At 38.0% G+C, this 23,925-nt stretch overlaps 1 protein-coding gene across 1 annotated transcript in view; it reads left to right on the forward strand.

The window, feature by feature from the left end:
* Window positions 1-8,443: 8,443 nt before the first annotated feature.
* GFOD1 (Gfo/Idh/MocA-like oxidoreductase domain containing 1) overlaps window positions 8,444-23,925 on the forward strand; it is a 51,859-nt gene continuing 36,377 nt past the window's right edge. The window contains exon 1 of the mRNA XM_058177142.1: window positions 8,444-9,390. Within this exon, the coding sequence (XP_058033125.1) occupies window positions 9,138-9,390 (253 nt within the window). The 5' untranslated portion in view covers window positions 8,444-9,137. The remainder of the gene's footprint in view (window positions 9,391-23,925) is intronic.

Below are 23,925 nucleotides of genomic sequence, written 5' to 3' on the forward strand. Positions count from 1 at the left end.
CAAGGACTAATAAGGCCTGGCACTGTTTGGCTTCCAAATCTAATTCAAATTACTATTAAACTTCTCATAGTTCCCACCACCCATCTCCTTCCACTTATGAGTGTATGACTGTAACCTTGTTGCTTGTATCCTTGCGATTTATATTGATATTGTTTCCTGTTTATTTTTTTAATTTTTTTATTTTGTCACAACAGTATACACAAACATCAACATAAAACAACAACACATCGTATAAACATATATATAAGCAAAAGTATGCAACAACTATATTAATTTGATATAATGAAAGGGAACAATAGGACAGGAACGGTAGGCATTTTTGTGCTCTTATGCACGCCCCTTATAGTCCTCTTACGAATGGCGTGAGGTCAATAGTAGACAGTTTTTGGTTGAAGTTTTTGGGATTTTGAGAAGAGACCAAGAGTCAGGTAGTGCGTTCCAAGCGTTAATAACTCTGTTACAGAGGTCATATCTTCTGCAATCAAGATTGAAGCGGTTAACATTAAGTTTGAATCTATTGTTTGCTCTTGTATTATTGCGATTGAAGCTGAAGTAGTCTTTAACAGGAAGGACATTGCAATAGATGATTCTGTGTGTTAAACACAAGTCTTGTCGGAGTCGGCGGAGTTCTAAGTTTTGCAATCCCAGGATTTCAAGTCTGGTGGTATAAGGTATTTTGTTGTTTTCAGAGGAGCGGAGAACTCTTCTTGTAAAATATTTCTGGATGTGTTCAATTGTATTAATGTCAGAGATGTGGTATGGGTTCCAGACAGGTGAGCTGTATTCAAGAATAGGTCTAGCAAATGTTTTGTATGCTCTGGTTAGTAGTGTAGAGTTTTTGGAAAAGAAGCTGCGTAAAATTAGGTTTACAACTCTTAGAGCCTTTTTTGCTATGTAGTTGCAGTGGGCTTTGGCACGTAGGTCATTTGATATGAAAACTCCAAAGTCTTTAACAGGGTTGGGGTCATCTGTAAGGTAATGTCCATCAAGCTTGTACTTAGGGTTAGGGTTCTTTTTCCAAATATGTAAGACTGAGCATTTGCTGGTTGAGATTTGGAGTTGCCAAGTTTTAGACCAATTGGATACAAAGTCAAGGTCTTTTTGAAGGGTAGAAGTATTTTTGGTGGTGTTAAATAGTTTGTCATCGTCAGCAAAGAGAACACAATAACTTGAGATATCGTCACAGAGATCATTTATGTATAGTATGAAATATATTTGTATATTTAAGTATATATATATATTATATTATTATATATTTATATTTTATCTATATCTATCTATCTATCTATCTATCTATCTATCTATCTATCTATCTATCTATCTATCTATCTATCTATCTATCTTTGTATATTTAAGTATATAAATATATTTGTATCCTATGTTGTACCTTAGAATTCTTGATGAACGTATCTTTTCTTTTATGTACACTGAGAGCATATGCACCAAGACAAATTCCTTGTGTGTCCAGTCACACTTGGCCAATAAAAAATTCTCTTCTCTTCTCTTCTCTTCTCTTCTCTTCTCTTCTCTTCTCTTCTCTTCTCTTCTCTTCTCTTCTCTCCTCTCCTCTCTTCTCTTCTCTTCTCTTCTCTTCTCTTCTCTTTTCTCTTCTCCTCTCCTCTCCTCTCCTCTCTTCTAAATGCTGCCACCTGCTGTGAGATAAGTAGTAAATTATTATCAGATTTATGCACGAGCAAGAGCTTCTGATATTTTTTGCCCCAGGGGATTTTGAACACAACATGAGAAAAGCCACCATTTTTGGGGGTAACTGGTTCCTCTACTGGACTTTTCTCACTGTTGAAAGGTTTTATTCTTATATTCAATCAGAATCTGGTTTCCTATCTCAAGTTATATTTCAGGTCAAACATAAGAATCTTTGGGAGATTCTTTTTCTCAGTCTCATAACACATGTGAAAAAAAATACAGATCCTCAGTATATTTTCTGTAATGTTTTGGGATACGATCTAGCAATTGTATTTCTATTAAGAAGTTCTTTAAATTCTTTTTAAAAATAATATTGATTGTTCCACTGTTGACATTCACTATATTTTGTTGGGAGAAATGTCCATCTGGGTTCAGTTCCAAGTGGGGAGAAAGACACTGGAAACATGGTGGCTGATTGGAAAGGTTTTTAATGGAGGACAGGATCACATGGTTTGATGGGAAAAAAAGAGATGTTGAGAGTGCTCCGGTTTTATGCCCTCTCTGAGCTTTTGAATGTGAGCTTGTATTATGATTGGTTGTCAGATGCCCATGGGGCCATGCAGGGGCAACTCTGTAGGCTTTCCTGAGCCCCAAGCTTGGTTGACTCTTGCTGCATGATGATGTAATGAAAGGGCTTTGGGATTCCTATTATGGCTCTGCTCAAGACATTTTTGTTTCATCGCGCAGGGCTGGCCTAATAGTTTTAATGGGGGCTTTTATTAGAGTTTTATTAGAGTTTTAATCATTTCTAGCCAAATTGAATTAGTTTTTTAATAATGTTTTAATTTTTGTATTTTTGTTTTTTATTCGGCTGTAAACCGCCGACTCCTTCGGGAGAAGGGCGGTATATAAATCAAAATAATAAATAATAAATAAATAAATAAATAAAGGAGGTAAAGGTAAAGGTAAAGGTTCCCCTCCCACATACATGCTAGTCATTGCCGACTCTAGGGGACAGTGCTCATCTCCTCATCTCCATTTCAAAGCCGAAGAGCCAGCGCTGTCTGAAGATGTCTCCGTGGTCATGTGGCCGGCATGACTCAACGCCAAAGGCACACGGAATGCTGTTACCTTCCCACCAAAGATGGTCCCTATTTTTTCTACTTACACGGCAGCACTAGGCTGAGCTGCTGACCTTCTGATCTGACAAGCTCAACATCCTAGCCCCTGAGCCACCATGTCCCCTCTGAAGGAGGTAGATCTTTGTTATGTAGAATAGACTGGCCCAGGCCTTAATGGCCCATTGACAAAGGTGCGAGGGGCTGATTTTCTGTCTCCCTTTTAGGGGAAATATTCTGCCCTTTTAATATTTCCTAAAATATCTCATTTTCCTAGGAGAAGGGTGGGTGCTAATTTGAAATTTCATTTTTTTTCTTTGAATTTATTACTGCGAAATGAGAACTAAATATATAATTTAAAAAAAAAGAATAGTTACCCTAAAAAGCCAGATACATATGTGCATGGAGACAGCAGGAAAGGGGAAGGGCAAAGAGCAAATCTAGATGGGTTGTCCTTCTGTGATTGCTACCTGACTTATAAATCAACCTTTTTACTCTTATCCAATCATAGTTATTTGAAGGGGAAAAATAAAGTCACTAATGAGAAAATTAGCATATGTGACAAGTTTACATTTGCTAAGTATATACCTTTAGACATCACAAGCCTAATAATGAGCTGGTATAAGTTTCTTTTGACAAGACTCTGCAGGTATGGACAACACTTATAATATGGTTCCTTTTTAGAGGAAGAAACATTTATTTCATAGCTCTTAGAAATGTGCCCTTTATAAGAAAGAACAAGATCATTGTGGGGTGTCTCTCACAGAACTGAAGTTACAGCGATTGTGAAATGAATAATGAGGTTTCTGACTTTGTCTAAAACTGCAAACCACCAGATCTCAACCTCTACATCCTTTGTAGATGTAGCAAACAATAGAGCTGGGGTGACTCAATAGGAAGATGTGTGTAGGAGAACCAGACAGGTCTGAATCACCAGTTTCTTTATCTCTGAATCACCGTTAGTGTCATGTAAAACCGCACTTGCATAAACTCGAACCTGCTGTTGAAGACCCATGTTATGCATTTGAAAACTGGTTTGCACAAAATGCACCATTCCTTTGTACGAACAGATGATGACCTGTTTAGACAGGTAATTTAAGACATCAGTGAATTCCAAACATTTTCCACGGGTTTGACAAGCAAGCTCTAATTTCACAGTTCTAGTTCTTTCTTTAATGGATGTTCTTGCTAGCTACTCCCTTATTTCTAGCTGTAAAACAAAGCAGAAATAAAATACAGTAAACATTATAGAAGGCAAATGTTGTTGAAAAAGGTGCCAGATGAATCATAAACAAATAACGCTTAGATGGAAAGTGTGGGGGAAAAAATGCAATGCATATTACATATTTTTTTAATCTGCCAAATAGAAAATGCCTAATTACTGTCCATAATATTTTTATAAACTGCACACTCATGAAAGTGACTTTCTTTTAGAAAATTCCCTTTGAATTTCCTTTAATTGGCCCAATGTACACCTTAATTAATCAAAGGTCAGTCCGTTAAGATAATCTCTAAGTATAATATTAACCTATTTGTTCTCTCTAGTTTCAACAGACATTTAATGGTATTGCATCTTTCATTTCTTAATTCCAATTCTTTTGAAATAAAGTGTTTAAAATCCATGCTTGCTTATCAAACTTCCAGCCTGCATGCAAGAAGAAGTCATATTATGCCAGTTGCCAAACCATCTTTATGGTTTTCCTTTGTTTTTTTCTAGTTCAGAAACAAGGAAAACAAACCAAAAGACAATATAATATTGGGCACGCTCCCAGGATTATGGTTAGATGACAGTTTGTTGCACATTTATAATTGTTTACTTCATGAATTATATCCATTTTTTGGAATTTAATATCAAGCAATAATAACATAATACATATTTATTAATTAATTAAGGATATATACTAAATATTAAGAGATGTGGTGGCTCAGGGGCTAGGACGTTGAGCTTGTCGATTGAAAGGTCGGCAGCTCAGCGGTTCGAATCCCTAATGCTGCCGTGTAACGGGGTGAGCTCCTGTTACTTGTCCCAGCTTCTGCCAACCTAGCAGTTTCAAAAGCATGTAAAAATGCAAGTAGAAAAAATAGGGACCACCTTTGGTGGGAAGGTAACAGCATTCCGTGCGCCTTTGGCGTTGAGTCATGCAGGCCACATGACCACAGAGACGTCTTCGGACAGCACTGGCTCTTTGGCTTTGAAACGGAGATGAGCACCGCCCCCTAGAGTCGGCAACGACTAGCACGTATGTGCGAGGGGAACCTTTATCTTACTAAATATTAATAATATAAAGTAAGATACTGAGGTAAATTGGACAACTGTGATGGTTTTTATGTTCAGAGCACTGGAAGCAGACACTGCTTATTAATTAAATAAGTATGCAGATGTATCTCTTTTAGGTTAAAAAAAAATGGAAGTTCTTTCAAGTTTTTATATTAAGAGTTGTGTTTCCCAGGAAATATTATCTGGGATGCATGCAGAGATCAACAAAGCCAAAGATAGCTCTAAATAGGTCTATAATAAAACAGGACAGTCCCCCCCCCCTCTGTGAACCTCTTTTTACCTCTTTCTGTCATCCACTTCTCACTTTCTCTGCTACTCAATTCATTTTTATTTTTACATCTTGCTAAAGAAAGCAGTTCTTCAAGTGGGCATGCCTTCTGGCAGTGAAAAAAAAATGAGACAAAGTGTTGTCATGCACCATTTCTGCTGATATGACCTAAAAAATAAATTGTGTTTTATGTGACCACTTGTTGGAGATTTTATCATTGCTATGAACCTAAGAGCTTTTTAACTACTACTGGTAGGTGAGAAGTAGAGAAAAGAAGGTATTTTCACGTGCTGCCCACATTTCTGTTTTCTCATGTAGCCTGAAAATAAAATGAGTTTCTATATTTGAGACAGATGAAACTTTCTCTCCTTCCCCATCTCCCTCTCCTCTTGTGGCTTAGGTGAAGGTGTGACTTTCCTACCATATGTATGTATGTATGTATGTATGTATGTATGTATATATGTATGTATGTATGCATCTATCAGTGGTGAAATCCAAATTATTTTACTACCGGTTCTGTGGGCGTGGCTTGGTGGGCATACTGTGGCTTGGTGGGTGTGGCAGGAGGATACTGCAAAATCTCCATTCCCACCCCACTCCTGGGGGAAGAATATTGCAAAATCTCCATTCCCACCCCACTCTGGGGCAGCCAGAGGTAGTATTTGCTGGTTCTCCAAACTACTCAAAATTTCCGCTACCGGTTCTCTGAACTGCTCAAAATTTCTGCTAATGGTTCTCCAGAACTTGTCAGAATTTGCTGGATTTCACCCCTGGTATGTATTATGTATATATATTTAATTTCTATGCTGCCCATCTGACCTAGATGACCCTAGGCAGCTTACAAATTATTTTTTAATACATCATCTCCCTTTCCCATTTAGCCAGGTAGTGGAAAATGTTCAGATATATCTTAACTTCTGGGAAGAAAGAGTAACAGTTAGTAACAGAAATATTTATTGCCAGTGAAAATGTTCTTTCAGTATAATATGTGTGTGGAAAAAGCTGCAAAACTGGAAACATGGGGGGCAGAGGTGGGGGGGAAGGAGGGAAAGAAAGTAGAAATAGGCCAAGAAGCAGAATAAGAGGTAAGATAGTTGATAATGAGAGATCAGAAGAAGCCTTACATGTTTTGGCTGGATCAAATTAAAACTCCCTGCTGCACTGTATTGAATTACATACATTGATTTGAGTCTGTCAACCACTCACAGGTCACTAATGCTATAGTATTATTTCTGTATGCATTCATTTAAAAATGATTGTAACATTGGGAATAATAGCTAAATTATTTTTTCATGCACAAATAATATGGAGTAGGCAAAAATGTGTACATTCTCATGGTGTGTGTGTGTGTGTATGTGTATGTGTATGTGTATGTGTGTTTACTTTCAAGAAAAAAAGTTGATTCCCAATAACTGTCTGAAGAAGTTCCTGCAGTTTTCTTGGCAAGATTTCAGAAGTGGTTCACCATTGCCTTGTAGGAAGTTAGCACTCACCCCTCTCCTAGAAGAATGAAATATTCTAGGAAATATTAAAATATTATACCTCCCTGGATGAGAAAAGGAGAAACATGCTCTTGGAAAGCAACCACCTGTGCTAATAGCCACAGAAAGGCTGGCCCAGCTTATCTACAACACAAAAGACCTTCACCCTCAGGACCTAATAGGATTAGCCCTCTACCCCATCTCACCACATGACACCAGAGAAGATTACATCACCCAGCACGATTCAACCAAGCCTGGGTCTCAAGACAACCTACAAAGTTACCCCTGCATGGCCCCATGAGAGTCTGACAACCAATCAGGATACATTTCTTGCCACAGGAACAGGAAGCAAGTTCAAAGCCCAAGAGAGGATATAAATCTCTCTCCCCCTCTCACCCATGTGCTCTTTTTGCCCAGCACCTCAAACCATGTGGAATTGTCCATCATTAAACCATCTTTTCAAGCAGTCTCCATGTTTCCAGTGTCTTTCTTCCCACTTGGAACTGAACCCAGATGGACATTTCTTCCAACAGCCTGTTTCCTAGGGTTGAGAGACAGTGACTGGCCTAAGATCACTGGCTTTGGGCCTAAAGTTGGACTAAGAACGTATATCTGATGCCTTTTTTAAAAAAAAATATTTATTTATTTGTCACAACATTATACACAAGCACATATAATGAAGGAAAACAATAGGACAGGAACGGTAGGCACTTCTGTGTACTTATGCACGCCCCTTATAGTCCTTTTAGGAATGGGGTGAGGTCAATAGTAGACAGTTTTTGGTTAAAGCTTTTAGCTTTAACTACTTAACTACTACAACTTTATAAAATTTTATAAAGGCCACTCAATACCTTCTTGTAATTGAAAACATGGATTAAGGGAGCAGAGAAAAGGTGTGCATGAGAAATTATTTGATTTCAGGTCAGAGATCTATGGATTTTGGAAAAGGCCTGGAGTTTGTAGATCCCATCTTTTCAATCACTAGAATCAGATTCATTCCCGACTCCTTTTCAACTTGACTTTTTGACATCGTCTATTACAGAAATGGTTTTTAAAAAATAATGGTTGTAGGAAAAAACAGTTACAGCATAGCCCTGAAGTAGGGGCGGAGAACAGTGGAATTATTTGCAAATCAGGATTTTCCCAGCAGAGAGTATAGCAGAGTAGAGCCTTGTGGACTTCAACTCCCAGAATTCCCTAGTCAATGGCTGGGGAATTCTGGGAATTGGATCCCACAAGTCTTAAAGTTGCCTAGTCTGGAGACCCCGGGAGTAGAGGGATAAGGAGGGTTAACCACGTCCTGTATCAGCTCCGACTCCCGAAAGTGACAAGATCAGGGAGCTCCCTGGAGCGAGGCAGGCTCGTGCTCTTCAGCTGGAGCCCTCTGCCCTTCTCTCGTCCTTTCGACCGGTCAGGCCTTGGGGGTCAGACGCTGCGGCGGGATACTGCCAGCCCGGCTTCGCGGTGCTTGTTTACTCCTTAACGATAGATCTCCGTCGCCAGAGCCAGCTCAGCTCCGGGCAAAGGAAGCCAGGCGGGGAAGCCTCCCTATTAAGCCAGAGCCACCCTCCAGCCGGTCTGGGGGCCAATGACAGGTTGAGAGCTCAAGAGGGCGTTGCAGGAAAAAATCCACTCGAGGTGACAGCCAAAACTCCTCCTATCCTCACAACGCTTTGGCTTGTATTGTGGGGAACATGGCAGATAGAGATTAGAAACGGGGCGGCTGCTGGGGCTTCGGTTGCTCCTACCTCCCGCGCCACTTGTTGGCTGCCCTTCGGTGCCCTTGCATTGGAGACGGCCGGGATGCAGTAGGGCGTTTGCAAAGGACCTGGAACCTTTAGAAAACCGAGCGATCGGGTTGATCGGGATTTTTTTTTTTTAAAAAAATAATATCGCCGGATTCCTTGAATGCCCGCGCGTGTGCGCAGCGCAGGCAAGCACGGGGAGCTCAGGGCCGTGCGCGCTTGGGATGACCCGGCCATGGAGGGGCAGCGGCAGCGAGCCGGGCGGGCAAGCCGCTTGCTGATGAAGACGCGCTGGACGCGCGGCAGGGGCCCGCGGCCGGGAGCAGAGCCAGCCACTGCTGCAGGGATCGGGTGCCGCTGGCTCCCTGCGGCGGCAGCAACAGCAGCAGCAGCAGCAGTTCCCAGTTGGGACTGGGCGCCCTTCGCGTAGCAACCCCGCATTGCTCGTAATCTTTGCGGCTCCGCGCGAAAGGGCCGACGCGGAGGAAAGGAAGGCGCGTCGGGCATCCAGATCGCAGCGAGGAGGAGGAGGAGGAAGACGAGAGGGGAAAAAAAGGTGAGGGTGGAGGGAAGCAGACAGAAGCAGCCGCAGCAGCAGCAACCATGCTGCCCGGGGTGGGCGTGTTCGGCACCAGCCTGACCGCCCGGGTCATCATCCCGCTTCTAAAGGACGAGGGCTTCGCGGTCAAGGCGCTCTGGGGCCGCACTCAGGAAGAGGCAGAAGAGCTGGCCAAGGAGATGAGCGTCCCCTTCTACACCAGCCGGATAGACGAGGTGCTGCTGCATCAGGATGTGGATTTGGTCTGCATCAACCTGCCGCCTCCCCTCACCAGGCAGATCGCGGTGAAAACTCTGGGTGAGTCTCCGCAGAGAGCTTGGGGGGCAGCTGGTTTCCGAGGGGCAGGGGGAAGGCCGTGGAAGAAGCGGCAGCGCCTTGAAATGGAAAAGGCCTGCTTGGAAGCCAAATTCCTGGCTGCCCTAGATGCCCTCTAGAGTGCCCTCTTATTAGGTGTATAGCCTCCCTGACTATTTATTGGGGTGGAGTGGGGGGAAGGCTCTGGGCATCCTTAGGGGCACAGGCTTAGTTTGTATTACTGCTTATGCGACAGGGCCTTTCTTTCCCCCTTCATAACAAGCCCTACATCAGAATACTGCTCCCTTTCAAATCCCAGATTGCTTAACTGGTGCTTCAAAAGTCCTTTCTTGCCTACAGGGGTGTAACTTTTGAAAGGGTTAAAGTGCCAAGCAAAGGCCCTCTTCATATGTTGTAGAGGTGTTCTATTCCTGAAAACTGGCAGAGTGATGAAATAAGGGAATATAAAAAACTTGCACAGAATTATTCTTCAAGGAACTGGCAGTCTGCCCAATTTTTTTTTTATATTCCTAATTTCCCCCCCCCTGGCCAGGGTGGTTTTCCTCATGGATTTCTCATCTTCTGTGACTGAATTATCATTTTTGTATCAAATCATTCTTTGAGAACTTTATTTCTGTGGATTTGGTCAGCCCATTTTACTCAAACAATACAAAATTGAGGTTCCAGCTGTTTTCCTTCTGAAATTCTTATATCTACCTGGTGCTCCATGGTGTATGATCAGAGAATAACGGGACTAGGTTTTGATATGCCCAGTATTGAGTTTGACATGGTCAAGCTAGAGCAGTGTGACAAAGGCAGATGGAAAGTGGGTTAAAATATCCAAAGCCTATCTCATTCTAAATTAATTTAATATTTTTCCCCTTTGGAATGGATTTGTGTATTCATTTTGAATTGAATATAATTAGCTTTTCAGGCAACTCAACCCCTGCTTTTTTGAAAAGTGTGTGGTAGGAAACAAATCTTAAACTTACTGATTCACTAAATAAATTAGTGTTTTTCAAACACCCCATACACCAGGCATGTCTGACCTACAGTCCATTAGCTGCATGTGGCCCTGGAAAGCTAGTAATGCAGCCCAAAAGATAAAAATATATTAAAAAGGGAAGCTTGTTACTTATATACATTAACTATATTATATATTTTATGTGTGGCCCAAGACAATTCCTCAATGTATCCCAAGGAAGTCATATGGTTGGACAACCATGTCACAGACCTTTCCACTGTTACACTTTTATTTTTGTCCAATATAAGAGACAATAGTCTTTAAAAAATTGATTGGCAGCATAGTCCTTGCACTTTGTTTCCCTCTATTGCTAATATTTATTATAAATAAAGCATTGTTATTTCCAGTGTAAACAGCTCTCTGTGGAAAGGACACTGTGTTGTATAAAAAGAGCCAGTGTTAAATTTTTGTTTGAATTTATGAAAGTTATTTTTCTATGGGAAAGTGATGTAGCTTTGTATTAAAGCTATACTTCAACTACAACAGATCCTACTTTCAGTATCTAGCATTCCAGGTAAGGATAGAGAAAATTACTTTGTAAAATCTTGGAAATCTGAAATCAGTGTTGATCAAAATTTCCCAAGTAAAGTGTATTCCAGAAGTATTAGATTGCAACTCTCATCAGTTGGCTCCTCTTTTTTTTTTTAATTTGCATTTATATCCCGCCCTTCTCTGAAGACTCAGGGCGGCTTACACTATGTCAAGCAATAGTCTTATTTATTTATTTATTTATTATTTATTATTTAAATTTTTATACCGCCCTTCTCCCGAAGGACTCAGGGCGGTTTACAGGCAGATAAAATAAACAGTACTATTACAAAATAAATACTATTAAAATACCACTAAAAAACTTATTCAATTTGGCCGCAATTAAAATTTAGCAAATAATAAAACCCATTAAAAACCCATTAAAAACCCATTTAAAACCCCTTAAAACCCACGAATTTAAAAACTAATCCAGTCCTGCGCAGATGAATAAATGTGTTTTAAGCTCGCGACGGAAGGTTCGGAGGTCCGGAAGTTGACGAAGTCCTGGGGGGAGTTCGTTCCAGAGGGTGGGAGCCCCCACAGAGAAGGCCCTTCCCTGGGTGTCGCCAAACGACACTGTCTCGCTGACGGCACCCTGAGGAGTCCCTCTGTGAGAGCGCACGGGTCGGTGAGAGGTATCCGGTAGCAGTAGGCGGTCCCGTAAGTAACCCGGCCCTATGCCATGGAGCGCTTTGAAGATGTTCACCAAAACCTTGAAGCGCACCCGGAAGGCCACAGGCAGCCAGTGCAGTCTGCGCAGGATAGGTGTCACACGGGAGCCACGAGGGGCTCCCTCTATCACCCGCGCAGCTGCATTCTGGACTAACTGAAGCCTCCGGATGCCCTTCAAGGGGAGCCCCATGTAGAGAGCATTGCAGTAATCCAGGCGAGACGTCACGAGGGCGTGAGTGACCGTGCACAGGGCATCCCGGTCTAGAAAGGGGCGCAACTGGCGCACCAGGCGAACCTGGTAAAAAGCTCTCCTGGAGACGGCCGTCAAGTGATCTTCAAAAGACAGCCGTTCATCCAGGAGGACGCCCAGGTTGCGCACCCGTTCCATCGGGGCCAATGACTCGCCCCCGACAGTCAGCCGAGGACTAGTCTTCATCCATTTGTATATTATATACAAAGTCAACTTATTGCCCCCAACAATCTGGGTCCTCATTTTACCTACCTTATAAAGGATGGAAGGCTGAGTCAACCTTGGGCCTGGTGGGGCTTGAACCTGCAGTAATTGCAAGCAGCTGCTGTTAATAACAGACTGTCTTAGCAGTCTGAGCAACTCAAGGACCCTCTTCATAGCCAGTGGTATTGTTCTTAAAAAAAAATCTCAGCAAGAAAAACAGCAGCATTTTCATAATATCTAGGGACATTGGGGTTGCAGTTTTACCTACTTGGAGAGTAGCCAGACTGGAGAAAATTCTTTTAGACAGGAGTTAAGAATCATGATTTAACCTTAGAATTTTTAGAATTTTATAATTTTTCAAAGGTAAAAACTCTTCTTAATGATTCACAAAAATAAAATAGCATGTAAATATTATACAAGAATAGTCATGTAAAATTTGACCCACAATGATACTGACCCATAATAATTACTAGTTTTGTATTCCTTCTTAGACTGCATCAATTTATATACAATAAAACCTTAATTTAAGAGATCAAGGGAGAGGGTGGGTGGTTCCATTATTCCCAAACGTCTATTAAATCACAAATTATGTCATTTATTATAATGTAGATCATCTGCATAATACAAATGAAGCAGATAGTTATTTCAGTCAATTTGCATTGTTTTAGTAACCCTCTCATTAGGCAAATGATATAAATTATGAATGATGTGAAATTATCATAAAATATTCAGTTGCAATGGACTTGTTTGTTGCTTCAGGGGCTGTCCAGAAAAAACTTTGGTCTCTTGCATAAAAAGGGGTCCATTCAATTGAAGTTTTGTTGTATTGTGTTTTCAAATAGGATGCAGATGTGATAGAATAGAGGTTTTTTTATTTTTATAAAAAAGAAATCTTTAGATATTTTTCAGCAGTGTTGCATTATTTTTTTAAAATTGCCAAACAAGATTTTTTTGGTTTTCCTGAATTGCACACCTGCTGCAGTTGCATAAAAAAGAAGTGTGTTCACTTCTGTTTTTTAGACCAACACAACAGCTATTTCAGGTTCAGAGAGGAAGATAAGACAGGAACCAAAGTTGGTCCTCAGACATGTTGCCTGACAGAAAAGTGAAAAAAAGCAAAAGATATTTTACTGCCTTTCCAAATCCCCCTTTATAAAAGTTTCTAGAGTTTCACTTCTTTTGTTATTTTGCTGCTAGAGAGAAAGAACTGAAGTGGAAACCCCATTTGCTAGGTTCTCATTTCTCCTGCCTCTTTTTTAAAATCCTAGATTTTCCCCAAGCCAATACCCTATACTATTTAGGTGTGTTAAGAAAGAACAGAGTGAGTAGCATATTGGGGAGGATAGGAATTGTACTCTACTGTCTCCAAAAGATTGCCATTAGATGTTGAAGATTGCCAGTGAGAAATGTGTGTCTCTTTTTAAAGGAACAACTAATGGCTTCCATTGTTATTAGTGACTAATTCAATCAGGGATTCCCTGAAGTTAAGCAAAACTACCATGGAGACCACTGTAGTGATACTGAAAAGCATGCCTATTTTATACCACAAGACATCTAATTTGACACAATTGACAATTGGAATATAGATATATATTCATTTATGCAATATATACACATTATATATTGTGCTGAATACTTGTATGTCCAGAACCTTTACTAAATATTAGTGTAGCAAAACTGCCATGGAGACCACTGTGGTGATACTGAAAAGCATGCATATTTTATACCACAAGACATCGAATTTGACACAATTGACAATTGGAATATATATATATATATTCATTCAGGCAATTAAGACACATTATATACTGTGCTAAATACCTGTATGTCTGGAACCTCTACTAAATATCAGTGTAGGTTTCCCCCCACCCCCAGGTAATACGATCAATATAACTAAAAATATAATAAATGTAATATATATTATACAGTGGTGAAATCCAATTTTTTTTACTACCAGTTCTGTGGGCATGGCTTGGTGGGCATGGTGTGGGTTGGTGGGTGTGGCAGGAGAAGGATACTGCAAAATTTCCATTCCCACTCCACTCCAGGGGAAGGATACTGCAAAATCCCCATTCCCTTCCCACTCAGGGACCAGCCACAGGTAGTATTTGCCGGTTCTCTGAACTACTCAAAATTTCCTCTACTGGTTCTCCAGAACCTGTTAGAACCTGCTGGATTTCACCCCTGATATTATATAAGAATTATATACAAATGTTCATGTTTTGTGGTGGATGTTGATTAGTGTTATGCTTGGCTTTTCTTTTCTAGTAAATGGTAAACAAATCTGGGATTTTATGGATTTCTGAAAAATTTTGTGGATGATTTATTTCTCTATAATTGCTTTTAAAGTAAACTCATTCCTAAACATTGTACTTCATTCTTTTTTAAAAAAGAGATATCAGTAGACATGACTTCCTTCCCCTCAAAATCTCCTCATAAGTACTTTTTAATATTAACTATTAATTAGTTTCACTTAGCTTTCAGAAATCTGCCATTTTATGTCTAAAATAGAGTTCAGGAGCATACTTGAATGAAATATTTGCCCTTTGTAGCCTGGATCCCATGTATCCCTGAGAAAATATTATTCATCTTTTTTATGCTTTGTTTCTTTGGTCCTCGGAGCTTCAGCCTTTGTGTATTTGGCACCTGAGTAAAGTTTATTTCATTTTATTTTGTATATTTCCAAATTGCCTATCTCCTTCAAAGAGTTTTTTTTTTCATTTTCTTAAATTAAAAAAAAATACCGGTTCTAGATTTTTCTCCATTTTAAACAAATCATTTTGAATATTTATTATTTATTTATTTATTTATTTATTTATCTTGTCACAACAGTATATATAAGCATAAGCATGAAAGCAACTATATAATATATAAGCATATATATAAGCATAAGTATGCAATAACTATATTAATTGGATATAATGAAAGGAAACAATAGGACAGGAACGGTAGGCATGTTTGTGCTCTTATGCACGCCCCTTACAGACCTCTTAGGAATGGGATGAGGTCAATAGTAGACAGTTTTTGGTTAAAGCTTTATTACCATAAAGAATAGACAATGAATGAAACATCCAGAGATAGTGAAGTGTCCATTATTCTAAACGCAACATGGGAGTAAAACCTATGTCCTACATGTTGAATATTCCAGATTGAATCCCTGCCATTTATAGAAAAATTCTGGGCAAACCCTCTGAAATAATTGTTCTTATGTTATTGAAAGTTTTAAAAAAGGAAGGCAAAAACTAACAGAAACCAGTATAAAGTAAAGAAGAAAAAAGAAAAAGAAATGAAAAAGAAAGCTAAAAGTATAAGAAAGGAAAAAAATAAAAGAACAATGGCAAAAAAAGAAAAATTAGAAAGTGAGTTCTGATCTTCTTTATACCACAATATGTGCAATTATAAATTTACCGCTTTCTCTAAAAGATAAATAGAATAGATGACTCTCCATCTATCCTATTTAGCTAAACCATAAATCATGAATTCATTTCTTCTGTTTTACTCAAAAAGTCCATAAGGAGTTTCCAGTCAGCAATAGATGTCTTTTTTGTCCTTTCTCTACTGTAATCAAAGAAGTCAATTTGGCCATCTCAGCAGAAAGGCATTAAGATTCAAACAGTAATCTGCCAAGTATAGTAATGGTTTGATTTATATTGGACATCTTCTTATGTTCCTTTGACTCTTACCTTTCCTGGTAGACTGGCTGGATCAGTGGATGTGTACACAGCCATTTACTTAACAGGAAGTCCATGTTTCCTTCCTCAGCCTTTATTTTGCAAATAATGCATACAATATAGATTATTGTTTGGCTGGAGCAAAAGGAACCTGTGTATTAGGCCATGGAGAAAATAATTTCCATCATATTTTGTTTACATGAGATTATATTGGAAGAGGTTTGTGGGATTGTTCCTTTTACACTGGCCCCAGTTTTATGCCTCATGTGCGAGACAAGAAACTTTAGAATAAATCTAAAAGGGTAAAAGTCTTCATGGATTCTAGAATAATGAGTGTAGAGAGTTCTGGATTCTGAGCCAATGTTTGTATGTAGGAATTTAAGATTTTACTGTCTTGGATAGCTTGGCAATATCCATTGGATAGGGCCTCTAGTGCCCCACAGCATCGCAGCAAGGCTTAAACTTGCAGCACTTTAACCCATTTATTATTTATTTAAAAAATAAATAAAGATCCATTAAAAATGTAATGGACATCAAACAAATAAATTAAAAGCGCGGCAGTAAAAGATTTGGAAAAACAAATATACTTTGAATTGTCTCCCAAGTGATATTAAAGAGAGCGCTTATTTCAGCTTTACTGGCAAATTATTCTATATCTGGGATTCTGCCACAATAAAAGAAGAATTATTCATTTAAAATGTACTAGTCGAGAGACTTGAAAAAGATGCTCCTTAGATAATCTAAAGGTATAAGATGGACTATATAGAAGCCTTCGTCAATTCATATGGCTATCAGGAGGAACATTATATAGTATGGATGTATCTAAAGCATACGACTCAATGCTTAAAGTTTGTTGCCATATCTTCTGGCACTGCTAATGTGAGGGAAAAGGATGGATAAAATATTGAGTCCTTTGAAGATTGTCTATAAAGGCTATACACAGTTTGAATATTCAGAAGTGTGCTTTGGAGTGTGGATGCAAGCATAGCATTTTTCTGCTGTTCCTCAAAACATGCATATCTTTCAGACTAAAAAGCCATTACTTTAAGAATTTATTAAAAGATGTGCTATTTTAATTATTCAGTTTATTAAAGCAGTAGCATCTTTTTTCAGATTCATGTGGAAACCTGAAAAAAAGTGTTACTTTAATTAATGGTAGATAAATGCTATGGTGGGGTGAAATCAAATAAGTTGGTAATAATGAATGTGAGAAGAGAATGCCAAAGACTGAGAAACAGAAGAAAACAAACTGGAAGTCAAAATGAACTGTGGAAATTGCCAGAAAAAGGAGAGAAACCAAATCCAAGAAAGACAAAGAGATCAGGAAGAAATTTAATAAAGAAATTAAGGGAAATTAAAATAACCTATATAAAGATTCCAAAGGTAGAAACAGACATGGTCAAATAAGGGAAGTCTTCTAAAAGGCTTCTAAACTTAGAAGAAAATATCAACCTTAAGTTTCTATGCTAAAAGACTTCAGTGGACAGAAGATTAAACAAAAATAGTATACTAAAATTCTGTGTTATAGATACATTAATGTTATGGATAACCTAGAAGATATTCTCTATTTACAAGAATCACTAGTACTTAAGCATGAAGTTAGATCAGCGCTTTGGTCATTATCAAGGCTGCAATAATTGGTGGAATTTACTGAACTATGGCAAGCAATAGAAGAAGAAACAATAATAGTTCTAACAAAACTATGCCAGCAAATCTGTAAAAAAACACGGTGGCCAGCAGATTGGTAGAAATTATTTTACATTTTAATACTTAATAAAGGAGGCTTAATTGAGTGTGTATACTATTTCACAATATTTTTATTTTTACATGAAAGCAATAGTATCCTTAGTATCATCAAACGCAGATAAGAATGCTACATGAAAAAAGAGATAACAGATGTTCAAGCTGATTTTGGAAAAGACTGAGGAATAAAAGACATAATTGCTGATTTATGCTGGTAATATGTGTGATGGCTCAGCGGTTAAAGACTCTGAGCTTTTCAGCTGGAAAACCTGAGACCTGAGTGCCATATAACGGGGTAAGCTCCCATTCCTTGCCCCAGCTCCTGCCGGCCTACCAGTTTGAAACAAGCAAATGCGAGTAGATTAATAGATAATTAATAATATCTTCACTGTCATCTTAACTCTGGATGCTGGATGTGGGGTCATTAGCTTATGTCCTTTATCATAGTCCCATTTTATATCTGCTCCTTTCATTATTAAAGCTTGCAGATCACTTGTAGTTATCAGAGCAGTGTTATCAACATAATATGGTTGACACAATTGAAGGTCTTTCTATAATCAATGAAGCAAATGCTGATTTCTTTGGGTATCCTTTGACTTTCTCAATTGTCCAGCAAGGTTTCCCCTGTCCATTTGTGTCCGACTCTAGGGTGCGGTGCTCATCTCTATTTCTTGGCTGATGGAGCCAGTGTTGTCCAAACACATTTTCCATGGTCAAGGGGCCAGCATGGCTCTATGTCAAAGGCGCACAGAACACTGTTACCTTCCCACCAAAGTGATATCTAGGAGTCAAAACCAACATAATGGCACATAGTCAGTATCAATCAGATAGATGCTATGCATGAATAAAATCTGGAGTACTTCCTCCAAATATATTTTCGAAGTCTGTTTATCTGAAAAGGAAGAATTTTAAGGGTTTTGTGCTCAAGTGTCTAGATCATGGGTGTCCAACTTTTTGGTTTGCCTGGAAAGAGTTGAGTAAAGACTAATTGTCTTGGGCTGCATATCAAATATATAATATAGTTAATGTCTATAAATCACTTGATAATGTTAAAAGTTTACAATCTTGTGGGGCCGCATTACTAGCTGTCCAGAGCTGTATGTGGCCCACAGGTTGGACATACCTGGTATAGATACAACTGCCCTTGTTCCCTTTCCTTATCTGTATCTGGCAACTCCAATATAATGCTCTTGCATACTAGTGTGCTGGTGGATACTTTCTTTGGCACTTGCCAGGCTTCAGCGTCATTTTAATTTCTGAGAATGAATCTGGGATGCAGGTGTTCATTATTAGAGAACACAAACCATGAGGAACTTGTCCAGTGTTTGCTTTGAAAGAATGATTTGATTAAAAATCCAGGTAAGTAGAGGTAATAGGGATCATCCTGTAGAAGGTAATGATTGAGGAAGTTGGAGTAAATTCTTTTATAATTTGGTTATATTGTCTGTGGCAGTTATTTTAGGAACTGACAAATCTCTTCTAGGAGTTGTTTTGTAAGAATCCACAACGTGTTTGCAAAATTGCAAATGTGCTACTGGCACAAAATACTTAGAACTCGTGTGTTAGTCTCTTAATTGCTTGTTGCAAGCCCAAATTGACCCCAGGTGAGTTTCTTTTGATGTACAAATATTACTGTTCTAACCACCTCTTGCTTTACGATTAATTAAAAAGTAATATGAAGTCTCCCTTATTTAGTATTTGAATTTATTTATTATTATTTTTATTGTGCCAGAGACAAGGAAAAAAGAATCAGTAATATTTTATTATTCTTAGGATATACTTCCTGGAATAAAAATGTAGTGTTTAAATTATCTTACAGAGCTCTTTTCCTCAATATTTTTTTCTTCAGCTTCCAAATTATGTAATGATCTTGTGCAGTTGCTATGGTGTAGCCCTTCATTATAACTTAGACCCACTGATCAGATCAAGGCAAAATTAGGATAAATAAAACTTCTGAGAGATGTTATAGAACTGGGCAGCTTATAAATGTCTAAAATCCATAATAGATAAATGATGTCAAACAACCTGTGTACGTGGAAGAGGCTTGTAATAATTTAAGATCCCTGTGATGCATTTTTAATATCTGTAAAATCACTTCAATGTGAAGCAAAATCCATTAATTTTTTTTAGCAGGATATAACTCTTTTTAATTAATCTTTTCCCAAGGTTGAATTAATTCTCAGCTACAACTAGGTGTTAGTATTCTATCTAACTGATCTCGGAAACTAATTGGGATTGGTTAACACCTAAATGGGAGACCATGAGAAATTAGATTCCTGTAGATTAGATTAGGAAATAAAAATAAATCTCTAAAGAAGGAATTCCCAACAGCTTTCATGCTGGAGTGAGGAAAAATATAGAAATCACCAGGAGTTGAATTCTACTGAAAGGATACTCCTCAAAGAGTCTTTGAGGAACAGGTCTTTGCTATTGCAATGAAGTTGCACTTACCATCTTACCAGTTCTGACTGCTGTTCCCCTTTTAACTTCCATGTTTAGCAAAAACAAACATTTTAATTTTTTTTAACCTATTGCCTCTTGCAGATATGAGAATGAGAAAACTAAGTCATCAGACTATTTAAACACACCCTGTTAGTTGTGCTGATCTATTACAGTATACAAACAAGAGAAATGCGACACTGATCAGCACTAGTTCAGATATTCTTGCTGAACGTTATCTAACATTTATAAAAAATATAACTTTAAAAGCAATAGAATATTCTGGGCTGGGCATCGATTTACAAGAGACGATTTCTTAAAGCCCTAAAAGAAGACCATTCAAAATGTTATACCAGAAGCTGGAATTCAATTTGGCAATAAATTTTTGCTTTAGTAAATATAGGCTATGTATGTATACATTCTTTTTCTATGTGAAAGCTTACCTAAGTCTTTTTTCTATAGACTCATTCAGAAGCGAGCATGCAAAAATATTAATTTGGTTTGGGGATATAACTGCATGCCGGTTCAGATGTAACTCATTTAAGAATACGTTTTTATATATATGCCTAGTAAATATTAACCGAACCATTTTAGTAAAAGTGAAAGTAGGAAAACAAATCAGAGTTGTTCATTTCTTGAACTGTGTAGAAGAATTTTGAAATCTGTTTGTTCTGCAGTAAATCTATGGATTTATATTCTAACTTTGATTGGAAACTGTAGTCTTTGAAATACTTAATATTTAGATATTTTAATCCCAAACATTGGGATCACTGAACTCTATAGTGGAGAATAGCTCTAATGCTAGAGAGTTGTAGAACTCTTTTCTCTGTCCATGAGACTGCCATGACTTATACTACAATGTACCCTTCCTTTTTTCTACTACAAAGATACCTGTATTTTTCAGAATATAAGACGCACCTTTTTCCCCAAAAAGAGAAGGTGAAAATCTGGGTGCGTCCTATACTCCGAATGTAGCCCCGCCCAGCTTCTCAAATGGAGGTTTCAGAGGCTGAAAAAAGCATCAGAAATAGAGCTTCAGAAAAAAGCCCCAAACGGAGTTTAACGGAGCTTAGAAAAAAAGCCCCAAACAGAGCTTCAGAGGCTTTTTTTCTGAAGCTCTGTTTCGGAGGCTTTCAGAGGCAGAAAAAAAAAAGCAAAAAAAAGCAAGTCACAGAGCTCACAACCAAGGAACCTGTTGTTAAAATTCACCTCTGGGAACAGCTGATTGGGGGTATTCTGGGAGGCCAATCCACCTGCCAATAAGCTTTTTTCTTATTTTCCTCCCCAAAAACTAAGGTGCGTCTTATACTTCGAAAAATACGGAAGTTTATGGTGGTTTATACTATTCTTAAAATGCATAAAGGCAATAGTGTTCTATCTAGCCCCAATGTCTGTAACAACACCATGGTGTTGTTTTTTCAAGAGGCCACTGGACTTTCTGGTTTTTCTTTGAAGACGTTTTGCTTCTCATCCAGGAAGCTTCTTCAGCTCTGACTGGATGGTGGAGAGTCATTTCTTCCCAGGGTACCATATGCAAGAAACTAAAACAGCAAAAGAAGCTTATATGTGTAACAGTTTTGTAGCTCTCTATATAAATGGATTCAGAGCTGCCATGTATCATAATCGATTTCACCACTAAGTGAGATATTCTAATGCATTAAATTAATTAATTGATCTCTATTTCGAAGCTTGCAGCCAAACATCTTGTTTATTAGTTCTGAATTCAGTTGGCTAAAATTAAGCAAGCCATAATCTTTTTCAATACGGGTCTCCTACTTTACTGATTTCTTTTTTATTTACTTTATATTCTGTTTATTTAATATATATGCAGTTCACTCCCATTTTGTGGCTTACAGCATCTACAATAATCCAGTTTAAAATTCAGTCTAATCATAGTGTTGTTGACCCTCTCCTTGTTGTAATTTAAGAGAAGGCTTTTATGTATATGTTCAATAATACAGGTAGTCCTTGGCTTATGACCACAATTGAGCCCAAAATTTCTGATGCTGAGACAGTTATTAAGTGAATTTTGCCCCATTGTACAACTTTTCCTGCCACGGTTGTTAAGTGAATCACTGCAGTTGTAAGTTAGTAACACCGTAGTTAAGTGATTCTGGCTTCCCCATTGACTTTGCTTGTCAGAAGGTCGCAAAAAGTGATCCCAGGACACTGTAATCATTATAAATATGAGTCGATTGCCATTTGAATTTTGATCACATGATTATGGGGGTGCTGCAGTTCTTGTAAGTGTGAAAAATGGTCATAAATCACTTTTTTCAGTGAACTGCCACTAAATGAACTGTTGTAAGTTGAGGATTACCTGTATTTGTTTCCTGCAGGAAAGAGCTGAGATTTCATGTAAATAAGATTATTTTCTGTTCACACTATGATTTAAAATATGGTCTATGACATTTGTAACATTATCAAACTTTCACAAAAACTTTGATTTTTAAAAAAAATATAATGTAATGCCCTTAACAGAAAAAGCACAGTTGAATATAGTTAAAATTTAATAGTGTTTTGAACAAGGCTGGAGGGCTAATGATTTGATCTACATATTTCTACTTCCAATTACTTTTCTGTTAATTGATTTAACTACGGTACCTCTATTTTTTCTTTTGCCTTTCGACGAGCAAATTGGGTGATTGTCCTGCTACATATTATCGTCCACTGCCATGCGTTCTTGCTGATGTCATATGAAATATTAAACACTAACAGTAATAGAAGCACAAATAAGGCAAAATACTAAGCTTTCTTTTTCCTTCTGTTGAGGTCTATAACCCCAGGAGCCTATTGAATCACAATTCTGTAATTATTCCGTTGCCAGAATAGATGAGTTACCACTAGAGGATTGAACTGGTTTTTACTGAAAACTGGCACATCGCTGAATGAAAAATAAAAGGCAAATGTTGATTATGCATTTTTTATGAGCAGCAATGATATTATGAGTAGAAATTGGCTCACGCTGCCAGCTTTTGTAGTTAAAATGTAGCTGATTTCATAAGGTATCTTATGTTTTGCATGTAATAGTAAATCAGAATTTCCCAGCATCCTGGCTTACTAAAAATGAGCAAATATATTAAAACATCGTGATGGATCATTTCTATTAAGCTTCTTTGGTCAGGGAGATGCAGCTGATTAAACAGGAAAAAATCTTCTATAGTTTCCCTATTGTGATATGCAAAAGTAACATCCTAGCTTGTCTGTCCCAAACAAGCTTAGATTAAATGTCAAGAAAAAGCCATGGCCTCTGATTCTGACTTTAGGAACAAGGTTTATCAAGCAAGGACTTATATCTTTCATGATTCGTCAGACAAAGGTATGAGAGGAAAGACAAAATTAAACGAAGAGAATTTTATTGTTTATTCAATTTATATAACTCCCCATCTCACATACATATGACTATGGGCAGGTTACAACACTTAAAAACAAGACAAAAAGCAGGATACATTATAAAAACATAAAACAATATGACTGTATAATTGTTTGATAAAATAAATAAAATAGAATAAACATAACTGCTAGGTTACCAGGGAATAAGAATGAGATTCTAGGTAAATTTGGAATTCCTACTCATTTTCTAGCATCACTGATGTTCTTCCTTTCGTTCTATTCTTCTTTTTATATTGGAGAATACATTTGTGTTTGTTGATAGATAACTTTAAGTCTTTTCTTCTTCAATAGTGTCTCCGGTAATTTAAAAGTCCTGAACTGAAAAGACCTCTGCCTGCATATAAATAATCAGCTCCAAACACGTGAAAGACTGTTAGAACAACGATAAGATGCTCACCTTTATTTTCTACTCAAATTAAAATACTATTGTGTGTTCAGATTGATTAATTAGATTTAAGTATTTGTCGCCTGCAACATGCTTAGGTCCAACTTTTTTTGTCTAGTTCAGGTGACATTTTTTATCTTTTTCCATAACAGCTTTGCTCCTTCTTAACTACCAGCCTATAGACAAAATTCCTGTTTTTTGTCCACCCTGCTTATGTGTCTGCTTCAAC

The sequence above is a fragment of the Ahaetulla prasina genome, chromosome 3 (assembly GCF_028640845.1).
Source record: "Ahaetulla prasina isolate Xishuangbanna chromosome 3, ASM2864084v1, whole genome shotgun sequence".
Classification (NCBI taxonomy): domain Eukaryota; kingdom Metazoa; phylum Chordata; class Lepidosauria; order Squamata; family Colubridae; genus Ahaetulla; species Ahaetulla prasina.